At 43.9% G+C, this 17,764-nt stretch overlaps 1 protein-coding gene across 1 annotated transcript in view; it reads right to left on the bottom strand.

Moving 5' to 3' along the window:
- Window positions 1-17,764, bottom strand: part of Dscam (DS cell adhesion molecule) — a 445,545-nt gene that overhangs the window by 21,543 nt on the left and 406,238 nt on the right. Inside the window, exons 27-29 of the mRNA XM_038345563.2 lie at window positions 16,496-16,526; window positions 8,739-8,854; window positions 5,463-5,612 (exon numbers count right to left, since the gene is read on the bottom strand). Of these exons, the coding sequence (XP_038201491.2) occupies window positions 5,463-5,612; window positions 8,739-8,854; window positions 16,496-16,526 (297 nt within the window). The remainder of the gene's footprint in view (window positions 1-5,462; window positions 5,613-8,738; window positions 8,855-16,495; window positions 16,527-17,764) is intronic.

Here is a 17,764-nt window from a genome sequence, read left to right as displayed (position 1 = left end):
ACTCGTAGAGGATTCTTGAGTTTTCTTTTCACCTGGATGCTGGGACTGGGGCAGATTCAAAGTCCCTACCAGTCTTTTCAAGTCTCCCACATTCTTGCTGTGTTTCCTGCCTTTTAGAGATGGCTCCTCAGTGGGAGGGCACAGGCCTTCCTTCCCACAGCCTCCTCCCCCACTGAGATCTCCCTATTTGGAAAATTTCTATTCAAAGCTAGAACTCTTTTCAAGTTAATTCTATTCATTATCCTTTCTTTTTCTTTCCCCCTGGATGAGGACAGCACTGGCAGTGGCCTGATAAATATTGAAAATATAGGTCATGGTATTAGTTTTCTGAGCCGTAGGCCACAATTCTGTTCTGTACTATGTAGGTGTCCCAGGGTTGGAACTGTGTCAGGATGTGGAAAGTCAAGGATACTTGACACATTTTTTTTTTTTAAATAACCAGGTTAGGTTGACTATTATTTTGTATCTTAACTGAATGAGGTGTGACAGCTTCCAGGACAGAGATGCAAATACTTGCATTCTGCTCAGTGTTTTCTTTGCATAGTTACTAGCTCATCTAGGGATTTTTCTGCCCCTGCATGGAAGATCTTTCCCAGGCTCCCAAACCTCTAATATAAATACAACTTGGTGATTAAGCAGCATGCTTGCTAAGCAGCCAATGAGTTAGAGGGCAAGGTCTATAAATAACTCCTGGCCTCTCAACTCTGGTTCTAAATCTGCATTACGTTTCTGCCCATTGAATCAAATTATTTTAATTATCCTGAATTTGGGATCAGAGAGGATTGTGTGGGTAATAGGGTGGTTACAAAGCATGTCACGTGTGCTGCGCTCACTGGATTAGTCTTCTTTTAATCCTCTGCAGGCCCTGTAGATGAGGATTCAGCTATGCATGGGGAGCTCAGCAGTCTTCTCATGCATATGAGTGGAGCTGACCAGTTCCCTATTTAAATAGCAAATGTTTATCCAGGGCTTACGGTGCACTCTATTGCTGGGTCACCTTGCCCACAGGAGCTATTTTGCCCTGTACTAATTCTCTAGTAACATTCTGGGTGATAGAGTATATATACATATACATGTATATTTGAATATATATCATATATAATATACTTATAAACATATAATATATTTGACATGTAAAAAGTTCAACATATACAATATATTCAAATATATATAATATGCTGAATTCAACGTGTTATATATAATACATTTCAATATGTTATATATGATATATATATTCTACATCCACTGGTTCTACACACAAAGATTCAGTCAATCACAGATTACACATATCTAGAAAACAAAATGTGTCCATCTAGAAAACAAAATGTGTCCATCTAGAAAACAAAATGTGTCCATCTTGAACATGTAGAGATGTCATTATTCTCTAACTACGATAGGATAGCAACTATTCACATAGGATATACAGTATACCAGGCATTTTAAGGAATCTGAAGATTATTTAAAGTACACATGAGGATGAGTACATGTTCTATAGAAACACTGGATCATAGTGTTGGTTATTATTTTGTTAACACAAGTTAGAGTCATCTAGGAAGAAGGAACCTCAACTGTGAAATTGCCCTCATCAGACTGACTTGTAGATAGGTTTGTGGGGCATTTTCTTAGTGATTGAAGGGGGGAATGTCCCAACACACTGGTTGGTTCCACCCTTGAGTAGGTGCCCTTGCATAGTTTAAGAGAGTAAGCTGAGCAAACCGTGGAGAGCAAGCCAGTGAGCAGCACCCCTCCATGACTTCTGCATCAGCCCCTTCCTCCAGGTTCCTGCCCTCCAGGTTCCTGCCCTGACTTCCCTCAGTGATGGACTATAATCAGTGATGTGTAAGCTGATACTAGTCATGATGTTTATCACAGCAATAGAAAACTAATTAAGAGCTATTTTTACACAAGACACTTGAGCAGCTATGGCTTTTAGCAACTTGGAGGTCCTGGAACCCCAAGGAAGAATGATATTTAAAGGATGCTTGGTAAATGCTCTGTATACAAGTGAGTAAATTGATGAATGAATGAATAACTTTCAGATAAATATGATATCCAGACCCTAAAACTTCATAGGTCATCATGCCATCGCTGGGGATGGGTGAGAAAGAGGGGACATCAATTTAATTCTCCAACCCTACTTGAGTAAGTTAAAGATCTTTTGATTCCTATTCTTATTTTGATTTCAGCATTCCATAGCTCATAAGCACTTGAATATCTTGACCAGGTGCCTAAGGTATGTCAGGTACTATGGCATGTGCTGGGAGCAGGATGTGAATGAGCCCTGGGTTCAAGGGTGCAACAGCATTGTCATCCATGGAGGAGAAAAGATGTGAACTGAGCAGAAGACATAAACAAAGGATGAGTATTCATATGCAGAAAGCAACGAATGGCACCTTGTTTACATTCTGCAGCCATGATAAGAATTTGGCACAACTCTCTGGCCGGCTAATAAAATACTTAGGAACACACATTCTGCAATGCAATCATGTTTGTATACAAAAAAAAAAAAAAAGGCCCCTGAAATACAACATGATCCTAACACAGAGGATAGAAGAATGTTGTCTTTTAGAGTTGAGACCATGGGGAATGTAGTTAGATCACAGAAAGCCTAGCATCCATCAGGACTGGATTCTAGAGCCCCCTTGGATACCAAAGCCTGAAGATACTCAAGACTCTTTGACAAAATGACACACTGTTTGCATAGAACTTGTGTGTGTCCTCCCACACACTTCAAAGCACAGATTCCTAATAGCACCTAATTTAATGCAAACACTGTAGAACTCTGTTTCACTGCGTGTCTGAGGGAGAATCGTGATCAGGAAGCCTCAGCCCTGCTTGGTACAGGCGGAATCTTCATCTACGAAGAGTTTGATTTGTGTGCAGCTGCATTCGCAAAGGCAGAAACCCTAGGTACATAACTGGCTGCAGGAATGAATCTCTGCAGATACAACAAGCCGTAATGAACTGAGCTTATGCCACCGGACCACACGACTGTGTAGACACAGATATAACACCTGGTCAGAGGTGATGACAAGCTCCAGGGAGCAGGACCTGGGTTCCAGGACATTTCTGAGTTTCAAGCTTTTAAGCTGCTGTGGGGCCAGTCACCCATGGTCATAATTAAAAACAAAACAAAACAAAACCCAAATATTGTTGTTCTCTCATAGTTGTAGTTTTGAGAAAAATAGTTAATAAGAAAATTAAAAGATTCCAAACATCTTCAACAGAGGGTTCTCAGGATGTCACTGAACAAATCCATCTTAGGATGGGCGGAGGGTGATGCATGCATTTGAATACCTTGCCTCACTGTCAGCATGGTTTGAGGAAACTCACTGTAAAGGAAAGAAACAAACGTATTCTCAAATTGCAGTGTTTCCGGGTGACAGCCAGGCTGGATCCTGGGAGAATATCAGAATGAAACCCAAGTGCATGGCCTGGCGTGGGCAGCTGTTTCTCTCTCTATGGCAGCCCCGCAGGGCTGTATCTACTCCAGCACTCTGGAGAGTCCTGGGGTCTTTCCCTTCCTGTTCTCTGCTGATGGCCAGCTCCAGTTCTCTGTCTCATGACCGTGGTACCCTCTGTCCTGGGTCAATGCTTCCATAGGGATCTTCCCAAAGGACCCCAGTCTGGGAAGATCTCTCCCACTGTCCCTGCACCAGATTCCCTTGACCCTGCATCTCTCCATTCTGTCTTGTCTTTATCTAGCATTTACTGAGGAAGAAAACATATTCCTTGTTTAATGTCTGCTTTCCCTACTAGGATGAAAGCACACATCTTTCTTCATTTTATTTGCATTTCTGCCTTCGAGTATGAGCCATATATGCAAAGTAAAACCCAAACAAACATGTCTAAATGCTGAATGAATGAATTCCTCCAGTTCCCCAGTGATGTTTAACAACTTGATAGTCCTGAGGCATTTAGCACATCCCCCTCCCAGGATGCCTGACTGCTTGCTGGAGTACCTGGTCTGTACACGATGCAAATGCATCTCTGTTGATATTTTAAATGCCGTCAAAACCACTTCCCATTATCCCAGGGTTTATTCTTCATGCAGTTGGAAGTTTCTGGTACATTCCTGTCCCTGCCTCTCCTCCTGTGTTAACTATTTGTGATACCCATTGCACACGTCTTTGATTTTTGGCTATCCAAAGCAAAGCATAATTCTGTGTTGCTTTTTACCTAGCAGATGGAACCCATATGCTGTTATCGAAGCAGGTAAGACATGTCTCCCAGATGTGTCAATTTCCCCTGGTTTAAGAGCAAAAGGTAGCCTAGAAACCTAAAAAAACGCTGCCCTGAAGGGGCTGAGCTAGACTGTGGTTAGAGAGAGGTCAAGGCCTTGAAGTATTTTAGTAACAAGGCTCTTAGCTTGTAGACACAAGCCCAGGGACCTAGTAGCTCCCCTCATCCGCTACGTGTGTGTTCAGAACATCCTGACATCCTCAGAAGGAAGGAAGCACTCTTAGCACAGGGAACAAACCAAACACAGCTTCAGCACAGCCAAAGCACGGTTTCAGATTATCTCAGCCCCCATCCAGTGCCTTCCTGGTTTGGGAATTTGACCGGTGGCTTCACGAAGCTCACCGCATGGCACAAGCTAGAACTTGCAAACCGCAGCTTTCAGCAGTGCATCACAGATTTTTCCTCATGATATTATGCCAGTCTACAGTGTGAATTTGTGCAAAGAGAGTGATTAGGGACTTAAAAGCTAGGCAGCAAAGCTTCCAAAATGCCAGCAATCAGGACATTAATTTCTCACCCTTTAAGGGGATTTAAGAATAGTTTCAATTATGAAGAAACAAGGCTAATTAATAAGCTAGATGCACGTTTAGAAGACTTAACTTCTTTGCAGTTATTAATTTCCATCTATTATGGATGCAAATATGAATAATTAAGCACAACAAAATCTTTAGATTAACCAGAACCATCATTTTTTTCTCTCTGTGTGTAGGGAAAAGAAATATAAGCAACGAGGTCAGACATGTTAGCAGCAGCCTCCTGGTTTTCCCAGTTGATATGTGCAACTTGGGGCTGTCCGTCTGAAACCCCATCTTCCAGTCGTGAAACAAGGACTCTGACACCTGCTTCATGAGTAGGGGTCTTGAAAAACTGCTGAGGATAACACACATGAGGTTGTTTCTCTCCCCAAATGGGACACCGCCAAGACACACTAAAGTCAATCACCCTTCTCTTTTCCATGCGGTAGAAAGTTCAAAGGATTCAATTCACTTGACATTTCTAGCAATATCTACAGTAAACCAAGGCTAAGACTTGTTGGTTTGAGTCGACACACATCTACCAATGTCGAATAATAAACGAAATCACAGTATCCTAATTCAAAGTTCATCACATCTATTACTTAGGTGTGCAGTTGAGAAGCCCCGCGGTTTTGTTTGCTAGGGAAATGGATACTGTCAGCATTGATAACAACCCACATATTCCGAGCACCGTTGACCACTCACTCGTTCCTGGCCGAGCATCGGAAACATCCACTAGGGGCCCGGTGGCCTGAGATACTGATTGATAATGCACCGTGTGAGTTACTGTCAGTGACTTCTGTTTCGCTGCCTCTCCGAAGTCAGCATCCGTCAACAGGACTGTGGAGCGGTCATCTATGAGAGGGGACGCACAGAAAAACAAAGTGTGTTTAACGAGGATAGGAACACTGTGTGCCAGCACTGTGTTTGTGTCCGTCTAAAGAGTCACACACACTTTGGTACAGAGAAGGGAAGCTATGCTGAGGCGTGTTTTTTCTCTCTTTGGGCTCAGCTTTTTATGAAACCAGCACCAGTGGGGTTAGCTGACCACTTACTACATCTCAAGTTTATGTGTTTGTCCAAAGCTTGCCTGAGATAGCGTACAATGTCAGCGCTCCCAGTGATGGGGTTGCCTCATGGGACAGGACCCTTTGGCTGCTGGAACACTCTAAGGAACTAAGGAACGAAACCTTGCAGTCTTCCACACTGGGGTTGGCTGCCACACTGTCCTCGGCCAGAGTTTGGAGGACAAAGGAGAGAAGGGCTATCCTGAAGAAACTGGTGGGCTTTTTCCTCTCCTCTAAAGGAATGAGGCCTGCTCCTTTCCTGCTCCTTCTGAGCTTTAATCTGCACTGCATGTTTTGACTGACTTCCAGGATGTCTCTCTTGTAAGAGAACTCTCAGAGCTTAGACTGAGGGCTGGGGAGGCAGGAGTCAGGGCCTAGTAGATTCTGTCTGCCTCCAAGTTCTCAGGGGACCAGCTATGTGAGGCGTGTGCCACTCTCTGAGGACTGCTATTACTTTCCACACTTACTTTAGAGTTCTTGGACATAAAGGGAGACTTTGGTTGAGATATATATATAGTTTTTGTACATTTTCAAAGACTGTGATTCAAGCTAATGGTCTCATTTCCAGTTAGCCAGGACCTGCTACAACGTATCAGAAGGGGTGGAGGTGGGGGCGCACTGATGCTGTGTTCATAAACAACACAGCAAGGCTTCTGTGCCCAAAAATGGCTCTGAACAGAATGAGCCTTACAAAACCCAGTTGCTGTTCAGGCTCTGGCAGGGGAGGAAAGGCCTCTTGAAGTTAGAATCAAATTTCTTGGCAGAGAACTGGGGAGGAGGCTGCCAAGCTGTCTGTGAGTGTCCCAGCGGGTGGCACAGCACAGGTTGGTGCCGAGTTGAGTGCCAGAGCTGGGCCGGGAGGCTTGGCTCTCGAACTATCATTTGACCCCTCACAGAAAGTGGGATCTGCACAGAGATGGAGTCTCACAATTAGAGCTGGCACCAGAGGCCCTCTCTCTGCATTGGTTGGTCATTCATAACACAGCTGCATTGTGGATTCTGGTGGGCAGGTTTTTTTTTTTTTTTTTTTTTCTAAGATGAGATTCATGGTTGGATGATAAACCTGTCCTAGAAAATGCCAAGTGTCTGTCTGTTTAGGAAGTTAGCCATTCATTCTGGACAGAGATGAATGGTGGTTTCATATTTTTTTATAACCAAAACCCGGATTATTTCCTAGTAATTAGGAAATGCCATTGACCCACTATTGGGGAATTATAGGATGCAAAGGATGGTCGGTGACAGATGATGTCAGGCAGATTGTGATGAATCTCTGGCCGCGGGTCATGGAGACATACAGAGATGACTGGTAGACTGTCTGGTGTTCAGCCATCAACAAAGAGCCCCTGGAAGCTGTGTGTCACTGACAGGCTCCATCCTATTGTAACAGGCATTTGCAGGATTATGAAGGTCTAAGGAGGAGCATTTCACAAACATCCTTCCTAAGCTCTCACCATTTTATCTAAGGCTGTGATCTGGCCAAACTCCCTAGGATCCCTGTACTCTGAAGTGAACACACAGGGTATGGCTTAGAGAAGTGTGAGGACAAAGGTGATTTTAGTTTTAATGCCTCACCTCCAGAGGTCAATGAGAGGCATTGCACAAACCTAAGCAGCAAAAAGATAAACAACTTTTAGAAGCAAAGCTGGCTCTTCTGTCTGCACTGAGAAAACCTAACACACCCTGCTGCATTTCAGATAAAGAGTGGCTTACTATTTGATGAGGACAAAGAATTAATGGGAGTCAGCTGACTGAGGACTGGACTAGACTTGGTCATAGTTTTTCTAAAGGAGGCTATGCCTGGACTGAGTTCTGATGCAGGGAAGGCAGCCTGGGCCTCGGCATTTTAAAGTCATCATCTCAAGAGACTTGTCAAGACGGTAGGACAGGGAAAGGGGAAGCTGCCACAGGAGACTTTCCTTCCCCTGCCCTGCCCTTGCAGCCTTGCAGGCATGAGGTATTCAGGGACCAGACTGGGAGGCAGGCTGTGTATCCAGGCCATGGGGAAAGGATTGCCCTGGCAGTGAGTGGCAGAAGACACCGTCCAAAACAAATATAGCTGTCTACTAAGATACTAGTCTATTTCATGGTTCTCAAAGCCTCACAGATCTTCGCGGGTGCTGAAGAATCCTGTTGGTAGGATAGAAGGTGGCCAACGGCCTGTCACTGGAGGTAGATGACGTGGTGGTAACGCTGGATGTCTGCCAGAGCCCCTGGGCCTGCTTCTGTGTGGTAAATTTGGCCAGCTATGGAAACCTTTTCACATCTCACATAAAAGCAGTTACCCTTCCTATGAGCTGATGGAAGATTGAGCAAGTAACCCACAAAAAGCGCTATAAGAACACGTGGGATTGAGAGAGCTCTCAACAAATGCCAGGGGCCGCTGTGACTGCTACAAAGAGAAGGTGACTGGTCAGGATGTTGGGTTTGTGGGTGAACAGGCCACAGTACCTGTCTTTTTTTCATGGCTTTTCTGAGAAACTGGGGGGCTGGGTGTTCCTCTCAATCAGGATGCTTTGGAATGCTGGGAACGGGGAAATGCCTACATGGAGGCATTTATTTACTTAAGTGTTAATCAGATTTTGAAGGTTTATTTAATGGAAGCTGACCTTGTTGGAGTTGGTGAGGAGAGTACAGAGGATTTCTAAGATGGAGCTTTAGGATGTGGGCCCCAGAGGCTCACTGGGTTGTAAAATTTTCATCTTCGGAGGGACAATGGTCTCTTCAGGAAAGCCCCAAAGCTAGCAGAGTTGGGGAACTCTCAAAGTACATTTACTAGTATTTATTATTCCCTTCAGTTTGTCTACTCATTGGGTAGGTAAGATATTTTATAAAGTACTTCCCATGTTCCCAGGTGAGGATGGGAAAACGTGGCTCGGGCAGCCACTCTGGGTAACAGAGCCAACAGGCACCTCACCTATGGTCTCCATTGTATCTCTCTCTTCAATCAAAAGCTGAGCCCTGGGTATATCGATGTGCATTCTCAGTGTCTGTTGCTGCTTGCTTAAGGTATCTGAAGTCCGCGTGTTCTTACTGAGAATAAAAGAGAGGATGCGTTAGCCAATCCAATTCAGTGAGACATTATGCCAGCATGTCTCTCGATATTTATTGTTTAATTATGAGCACAACTTGAAGAGAAGATAGAAAAAAATGCTTTTCCTTCTTCCAAGGTAAATTTATCACAATTAAATGTCAGTAAACAAAGGAGATTCAGAACATATAAATTTCTAATAGATGGGATCGATAAAAAAAAAAAATCAGCCTTGAGAAAAATCCCCGTTTCTTGGGTAAGAGTGAAAAATTAAACAGATAGGAAGGGGACATTCAGACAGTGACATTCTCATTTCTCAGGCATGAGACACAGTGAAGACAGCAGGGGAGGAAGTCTGTGGACCAGCTGGGCACCGGACGGTGCTTCCAGTAACAGATTTGTATTGATGTCCCGTGTCCTTTGCTTTTTGTTCGAGTGACAAATCACTCGTCTTGTTAGCATCTCCAGCATCAATTGGGTTTTCCTAGCTGAGCATGCATTTTTAAATAGAATAAAAAAAAAAACAACTTCAATTACTAAAATAATTTTATCTCGAAATTTGTGTACCAGAAAATTACTCTGAGAGCGAATTCTCTGAAAGTGGAAATGGAAGTAGGTGGTGAGACTGTCTGGTGTAATCACAGCCCGTTACAGCCTGCAGCTCCAAGTTAAACCTTCATGCCGAACAGAAATCTGAAAGAGCCGACAGGGGCCTTAATTAGCAATCCACTTTAGGGGTGGTTCAGGCTTTTATGAGGATTTGCTAGATGTTAGAATGTTTTATAAAGCACCCCCCTCGCAAGTGGAAGGCATTGGTACACTTCATCAGTGAGACTGTTTATGGCAGCCCTAGATCCAGGGCAGAGTCTTCCAAGTCTACAGAGGATAATTTCTGGAGGCAGGTTGACCTGATGGGTGCCTGCTTACCTCCTTCCCTCCTTGTTTTTCTGTCTGAATGCATGCGTGCCTTTTATGCCTGTGCCTGTGCACATGGAAGCCAGAGTCGACGCTGGCTGTCTTCCTCAATAGCTTTCTATCTTATGTTTTGAGTCTCTCTTTGAAATCAGCGCTAGTTACTTCTAGGCTAGTCAGCAGCAAGCACCCAGTGACTCAGACACAGACACACCTGACTTTTTATGAGTGCTGGGGATTCAAACTCAGGTCCCAAAGTTTGCATGCCAGGCTCTTTGCCCATTGCATCATCCCCCCCCGGCCTCATTTGCTAGTTACTCTCAAGGGGGAGCAAGAAAGGTCTGTCCAGTGCGTCTCAAATGCTTTTCTCTCTAACGAAGGAATTCTTAGGCCTCTGCTTCCCTTGTTCTTCCTCACCCACTCCTAAACCAAGTGACAGATGGGACCTAAACCACCAACATCAGGTCCATTTTGAGAAACCTGTTGAAGCCCAGGTTACAACTGGATATATTATGACGTCCCTTTCTTCACAAAGCACCCCACAAGCAAGGCCACCCCTGGAAGGTTCACTGCTTCTCTGAGTGCTCGATCTTGGACCAAATTTCTTGCTCTGCAGACTCGTAACTGGGTGTAAGTGGGTTATTTACTGTGATCATGCCAATCACTCGCAGCCCAAATTCAAGCCTTTGGCCTGGTTTTTCACATGGTCTCTATACGCTTTCAAATTATTTCACTTCCCATTGCGCTTGTGGTTAAAAAAAGAAGGGAGGAAATTGCAGAGATTCGCAGAGCTGCAGAAAACGAGGAGCATTTAGGTCCTTGGGGGTCTGTGTGCCTGCCATGTTTCCACCATCTGAGTTTCCACAGAAACATGCGGGCAGCTTCTCCACTGTGAATATCCAGAAGACCTGTTTAGAAGCATCGCAGAGGACTCGAGCATGTCCTTGCACAAAAATAGAAACACGAGCGGGTTCCTTCTCCTCAAACACAGTCTCAAGGCAGCCAGAGGCTGCTCTGACAAACTATGAGCACCCGTCACAGGTTCCACTAAGTAACAACAAATGGTCCCCTGTCACAGGAACACAGGAAGCAAGCTAAGTAACTGCTGTGAAGGCCACTGCTGGCCGAGCCAGTGACACTTCATGGACAAGGACAGTGAGGTAGTGTGGCTGGAGAGGGAGACCTCTGTCCCCCTGAAGAACCTTGCAGGAAGCACATCGCCAGCCCTCCCACGACGTCCTTGTGATACTTGCCTAGCAGTCATCTTCTCAGTAGGCCAGGCTGACCCTTCAGGGGAATCCCTCCCTCCCTAGCCCCATTCTCTACTTAATTTAGTTTTCTTGGCACCATTACTCTCCGGTGTATGTTTAATCAAGTCAATTAAACATATGTAATTGGTTTATCTTGTTCATTATCTGTCTCTCCCAGTGGAATCTCAGCTCCACAGGGATATACTCATCTGGTCTGGTCCTTCCATGTCCCTAGAACCCACAACAGCAGGTGGTCAAAGGAGGTGCTCTGTAAGTATATTCTTTTTTTTTTTTTTTTAAAAATATTTATTTATTTATTATGTATACAATATTCTGTCTGTGTGTATACCTGAAGGCCAGAAGAGGGCACCAGACCCCATTACAGATGGTTGTGAGCCACCATGTGGTTGCTGGGAATTGAACTCAGAACCTTTGGAAGAGCAGGCAATGCTCTTAACCTCTGAGCCATCTCTCCAGCCCCTGTAAGTATATTCTAAACATGTCACGTTATCATGGGCGACACACCATGAGCCTAGCAACCTAGTCCCAAAGGCTGAGCTGTAGTTGATACCATTCCTGGTTTAAAATGCTGGGCTCCAACTAAGGTGTCTCATGATATTAATCTTTACTGGCGTGTTTGGTTTTCTATTGTTTAACATATAAAGGGCAATCCTCAGAAATTATCACCATTGGTTATTAGAGCCACAGCAAAACTTTAAACAATGTAGTTAGCAGATACCCATTGGCAACACCTAGAGCATTCTACATGTTTTTCCTAAGGAAGCAAAATGATGGTTTAAAAAAATGTCAAAGCACAGGACCCAGATGAATGTGTTAGCTATCAAAATAAGACCCCTGATGAGCCATTTGACATTTTGCTGTTCGATTAAAATGACCGCGACAGGGAAAGTGGAGGAAGCCTTCTGACAGTCGTCCCCAGGTCACCCAGTGACTTCCTTGTCACAATAATTCTCTAAAGTCTTCATATTTCCTTAGAGCTACATGTGTCAGCACGTGTGTGTATCTGTGTACGAGTGTGTGTGCCCCTGTGTATGAGCGTATATGGGTGTGTGCATTTTGCAAGTCTGTGTGTGTGTGTGTATACGTGTCTATATGTCTATGAATATGAGTAAAAGTGTGTGTATCTGAGTAGTATGTGTGTGCGGTGTGTGTGAGTTCAGGGGTACCAGTGAAGATGTACTTGCTCCAATATGATCAAATGACTGAAGTATAAAATAACTACAGACAGAATCATACCTGGTTGTGACATCTGGATGGACGTTTTGAGATTATATGTACAAGGATACGGAACATGTAAAGTCTAGGCTAGTTTAAAATCTAAGTTTGAGGTTTCTTCTCTCAAGCAGCAGCTCCCACGCTGACGCTGGTCTTTGGACACTGATTAAGCTGATAGCTCTTCAGCACACGGCGGTCTCTGCAGCTTGGTGGCTGGTGTACACATGTTCTTCTTTTTCTTCTCTCTCTGTCTCTCTCCCTCTCTCTTTTCCTCCCTCTCTCTCTCTCTCTGTCTCTCTCTCTCTCTGTCTGTCTGTCTCTCTCTTTTCCTCCCTCTATCTCTCTGTCTTTCTTTCTCCCCTATCTCTCTCTCTCTGTCTCTCTCTCTCTCTGTCTCTCTCCCTCTCTCTTTTCCTCCTTCTATCTCTCTCTCTCTGTCTCTCTCCCTCTCTCTTTTCCTCCTTCTATCTCTCTCTCTCTGTCTCTATCTCTGTGTCTGTCTGTCTCTCTCTTTTCCTCCCTTTATTTCTCTGTCTTTCTTTCTCCCCTTTCTCTCTGTCTGTCTGTCTGTCTCTCTCTCTCTCTCTGACACATGCATGTATGTGTCTGTGCATACACACCTAGAGGCCAGAGGTTGATATCAGGGTGTGTTTTATTCCCCATCATATTTTTTTGAGACAAGACAATGTCCTTTCACTGAGCCTGGTGCTACCAAAGCAGCCAGGCCAGCTGCCAGCAAGGCCCTGGTGTCTGATCGTCTCCACCCCTGTAACTGGGGGTTACAGATACCCGTGGAAACACCTGGCTTTTCTGTGAACGCTGGGAATCCAAACCTAGGCCCTCATGTTTGTACAGTGAGTGCATTATCCACTGAGCTGTCTTCTCAGTCCGGGTTTGCTTTCCTTTTTTATTCTTTTTTTTTTTAAGCTATTTTTACTGAAACAAATGAAAAGAAAGTCTTACTTTCAGGGTTGTCACCCAGCATGGGGAGATCACTGCCTCTCTTTCTCAGTGAGTTCCACCTGTTAGAAGAACTTGGAAATAGTTTTGTTGATCACTGTTGTTCTTTGGAGGAAAATCAAAATGGAACAAAGAGAATTGGTAGCCGTTGTTCTAATTGGTAGCATTTCTCTTCTTTTGGGGTATTTGTTAAGATGAAATGCACACATGGGACCATGGAGCCTTGTGATGGTGGCAGTGCTAAGTCAGGGACCTCAGGAGGTCCAGGTATCTGTGATTGTAGTGTTGGGTCACATCTTCGTTCCCAGACTAGTACAGCTAACCTTGCTTAGTAATCAAAGCCCTGGGAGAACATGTTTCAGCAACACAGGATAAAGGCAGCGAAAATTCTGAACATGTTCAGGTGGGAAGCAGAAGGCGAAGAGGATTATGGGCCCAAGGTGAGAAAGTCAGCTGTTGGCCATGAAGACCAGAACATGAGCTTCTGACTTCAGCTGCCCAGAAAAAAAAAAAAAAGTTATCCAGTTTAGGAACCACAACTCAGAGGTGTACTTTTTATTGATGGATATGACTAGCCTAGACCTCTTAGGCCACCTCCAAAACAATGTTACTAAATTGCCCAGTCTGTGGTGGCCTGGCCAGGGAGGCTGTCAGTCTAAGATGGAGCTGACCCAGCATAACAACATCACTGCCTCTCCTTCCCAGTGAATCCTGCCTCTTAGAAGAGCTTGTAAATAATTTTCCCAGTCACTTTCGTTCTTTGAAAAAGAAGTAAAATTAGCAATACGAAGTAGTAATGGTTGCTAGTTTTAATGTTCTTAACATTAATTGATAACCAGGGGAAGACCATGATTCGCTCCTACTCAGCAGGTGACCTTTCAACTCCGCTATCTGCCATGACTATTACTTTCTAGCAGGGAAGGCTACGCTGGCATGCATTCTGATTCTCAGAAGAAGCAAAACTCGGATCATTCTTACTACACAGAAAACACAGACTATGGCTTCTCACATCCTTCAAATACAAGTGTGTGAGTTATGGATACGAACACGTCAAGGACATTGGGAGAGATGCTAATGGGAAGGAGGGGCTGGAAAATCCACACAACAGGGGAAAAGCATCCTGCAATTGCTTCCAACTTTTCAGGAGAATGCAGAAGCCCTACTGGGGGCCAGATTAGCAAAACGGTCCCTGCGAATGGGCAGCTGAGGTAAGCAGTGGTCAAACCATGCGGAGCTCCAGGCGGCTCTCATCACTTATGCTATTGATTATTTATATGACAGAGCTATTGCAAGAGCAGCCAGAAAGAAAGAAAGAAAAAAAAGAACTGTATGGGAGATTGCCTCATTTTAAATGTCAATTAATTCATAGTTTTCCAGCCTACATTATAAAATTTGTTCTGCTGAGTCAGTTGTTATAAGTCAAGTAGTTTCTGCATCTTTACTTTCTAGATGCTTCATCTGATAAGTCTGGAGGGGCCCAGATCCAGCATATGAGACTGCAAGGCGTCTGACTTTCCTTAGCGAACAATGTGGGTTAACTTGAGCATGGCCGTGAAGGGTTTTATGCAGATTTGTGCAGAATCTCTCACAGAAGTCTGATGTTTTCTGATTAGAACTATATCCTGAAGGAGATATTTTGAGGAAACTTTGATTTGTTTGCCTTTCATTCAAGCCCAGACTCTTGTAGCCATCTGTCCATTGGACAAATTCATTGATTTATGAAAAGAACTTTTAAATTCTACATGACTCACATAGGCCCCATGCTCTGATAAATACCAGCTCCCAAACTCAAATCACTAAAATTCAAAATGCCTGTACCCTGCCTTTACGTTCCCGTTCTTAGCAAATGACATCAACATTCATCTAATTACTGCCACCCAACATTTCAGAGTTTGCCTGGATTCCTGCCATACTATTGCTTTATACATGCAGGTTTAAAACACAGTATCTCCAATGATGTCTCTGACACCAATGGCATCCAGTCTTCCTATGCTGCCAAAGATACTGGTGACACAGGACATGGACTCCTGGTGAATAACAAATTGACAGCTGATATGTGTAGATGGACAGGAAGTGGGAGTCAACCGCAGAGGGTAGAGTGGAAAGAGCTCCAGCTCATCCTTTTTCTCCCAATCAAGGCAACCTAAAATGGCAACCCCACGCTGCCTACTAGGGACTCTGATAATTTTCTTGTTTTCCACATGCATATTTTCCTGTTTCACCTTTTATTTGATCATTACATTATTTTTGTTTTGTTTTGTTTTTGAGACAGGGTTTCTCTGTAGCTTTGGTGCCTATCCTGGAACTAGCTTTTGTAGACCAGGCTGGCCTCGAACTCCCAGATATCCACCTGCCTCTGCCTCCTGAGTGCTGGGATTGAAGGCGTGTGCTACCACCGCCTGACTGATCATTACATTATTAAAATGCCTTTAGTAAGAGTATTAGGGAAGAGGTAACATGCCATCTGATTAACCCACATATGTAACTGCTCAGTCCCACACTGCTCCCATTTTTACAGAGTGCAGAGGTTAGAAAGCACAGGGGAGGGAATGTTTGAGGCAACGGGCTGGGGGTTAGGGGACAGGAAGAATGCAGTCTGTGGGCATGGAAATGACATGCCCTTCCTCTTCATGCCATTGTCTACCACCGGTCCCGTGGACATTTACAGGTAAAGCTTGAAAGGATGCAGCTTATGTTTGACAGTTCTTCCATGGCCCCTATTCATTGCATCTGCACATCAGTGATGAATGGGGACGCCACAGTTCTGAGGATAAAATACGCATGCTCCAGCGAGGCCTGGAGTGCAGGGACAATAGCACACAACTAGAAGGGTGCAGAAGGCACCTAGGAACTGAAGGGGAGGGTCTCTCAGTCCACCGTGGCCTTTGGTGCTCTGTGCACAACACATTTTCCTTTGTAGCTTTTCTTGAACTGGGCTAACTCTGTAGAAAGAAATCTTAATCTCAGAGACTGCTTACCTAATCAGAAGCAAAACTCAAGCTCTCCGTAACACACCCTTGATCCCTGATTCAGCAGCAACAACCTACTGCTTGAACCCAGCCCACACGGCAGCCATGTGGAACAGTCATTCGGTATCCATGTAGTCAGCCACCCATTACATGGATGTTTTGGAATATTAATGGAAATCGTATGTTGAAATGAAAATATACCTCTAAAAATATGCCTCTAACTTCAGATTATTCTTATTAAGAAAAAAATCAAGGCAAAGTGGAACTGTTCTTTGACACATAATGCCTGGGGAACAATTAGAACATGTGTTCTTACCTCATGAGCATTTCAGCTAAGCTCTTTGCATCTGGGGAGAGAAAGCTGGTGTTAGTACAAGATCAACATCTCATAATTAATATACACTTAGAAGAAATCAACTCATTTATGTGGTCATAACAAACCCTCCAGTCAGATGGCAAGCCATTTCAAGTGCATTTGTTTACCAATGCTACACTTATGGTTCCTTTATTTCTTCTACATAAGACTCTTTTATGGCTTTTATTTATAGCAGAAAGATGCATGAGGATCCTGTGCCCATAAAACTGCAGACATCTATTAAAGTTTTTATTCTAATCTATTTATTTATCACTTCTAGAAAACCCAGTTTTATATTCAATACTCAGAAAATTAACATTTGGGAAAAATCATTTATGTAGAACAAACTGACTCTTCATTACCCATGAAAGACAAGAATGGAAAATTTAAGTCACTGTGCCTCGCTTTAAAGGGGTTCATTCTAGAGCTCTGTGCCCTCAGGTTGGTCACTGATTTTTTACAAACTTGGATGTTTTATTTCAAACTCAGAAATAAAACTTTATTGTGGAATACCCCTCCCCCACACACCCAAAACACTATTTATAGAGACCTGGTTATCACCTCTGACACAAGAAGTCATATCTCAGAATATTGTAGGACAGATCGACTTATTTGGTAACACTATTTAGAGATGGCTCTAAAGTATGATTTATGCTTTTTACACGTTCCCTCCTGGCAAAAGTGAAGTTTGCTTTCCTGGAACACAAAATCCTCGCTGTCTCTGTCTCCTCTCTCTGTCTCTGTCTCTGTCTCTGTCTCTCTCTCTCTTATTTATATCACTGCTCTCTGATTTTATGTTAGGCAACCTGTTCAAGGAATAGAACTTTCTGGAAATGGATTTGTTTGATGAAGAAAGCCATACACAGGGACATTTGCACCTCCTTCTCTGGGGGCTGTAATTTGCCTGTTTTGTCCCATGTGCAAAGACATGGGGACAATCTCAGATCAATTATCTGGCACCTGGTGCCCAGATGACCCAGAGAGACCATTCTACAAGCCACCAGGCCATGCCAGTTCCCTTTGGAAGCCTCAACGTGGGGGCCCCAGCTTTGTGCACAGATGGGTTCAGTATGGAAGACAAAACTTGCCCCCTCTATTCCACCCACATGGAAAAACACAGGAAGCAAAATAGTACCGAATCTCCCAGCTCATGTCTATATATTTGTCTGCAAAGATGAAGTAAATAGCATGAATCTCTACTCTTCCTGAATGATTTAACACATACAAAGT

This window comes from Arvicola amphibius, chromosome 10, assembly GCF_903992535.2.
Source record: "Arvicola amphibius chromosome 10, mArvAmp1.2, whole genome shotgun sequence".
In the NCBI taxonomy this organism is placed as follows: domain Eukaryota; kingdom Metazoa; phylum Chordata; class Mammalia; order Rodentia; family Cricetidae; genus Arvicola; species Arvicola amphibius.
This window is presented reverse-complemented; position numbering and strand designations above follow the sequence as displayed.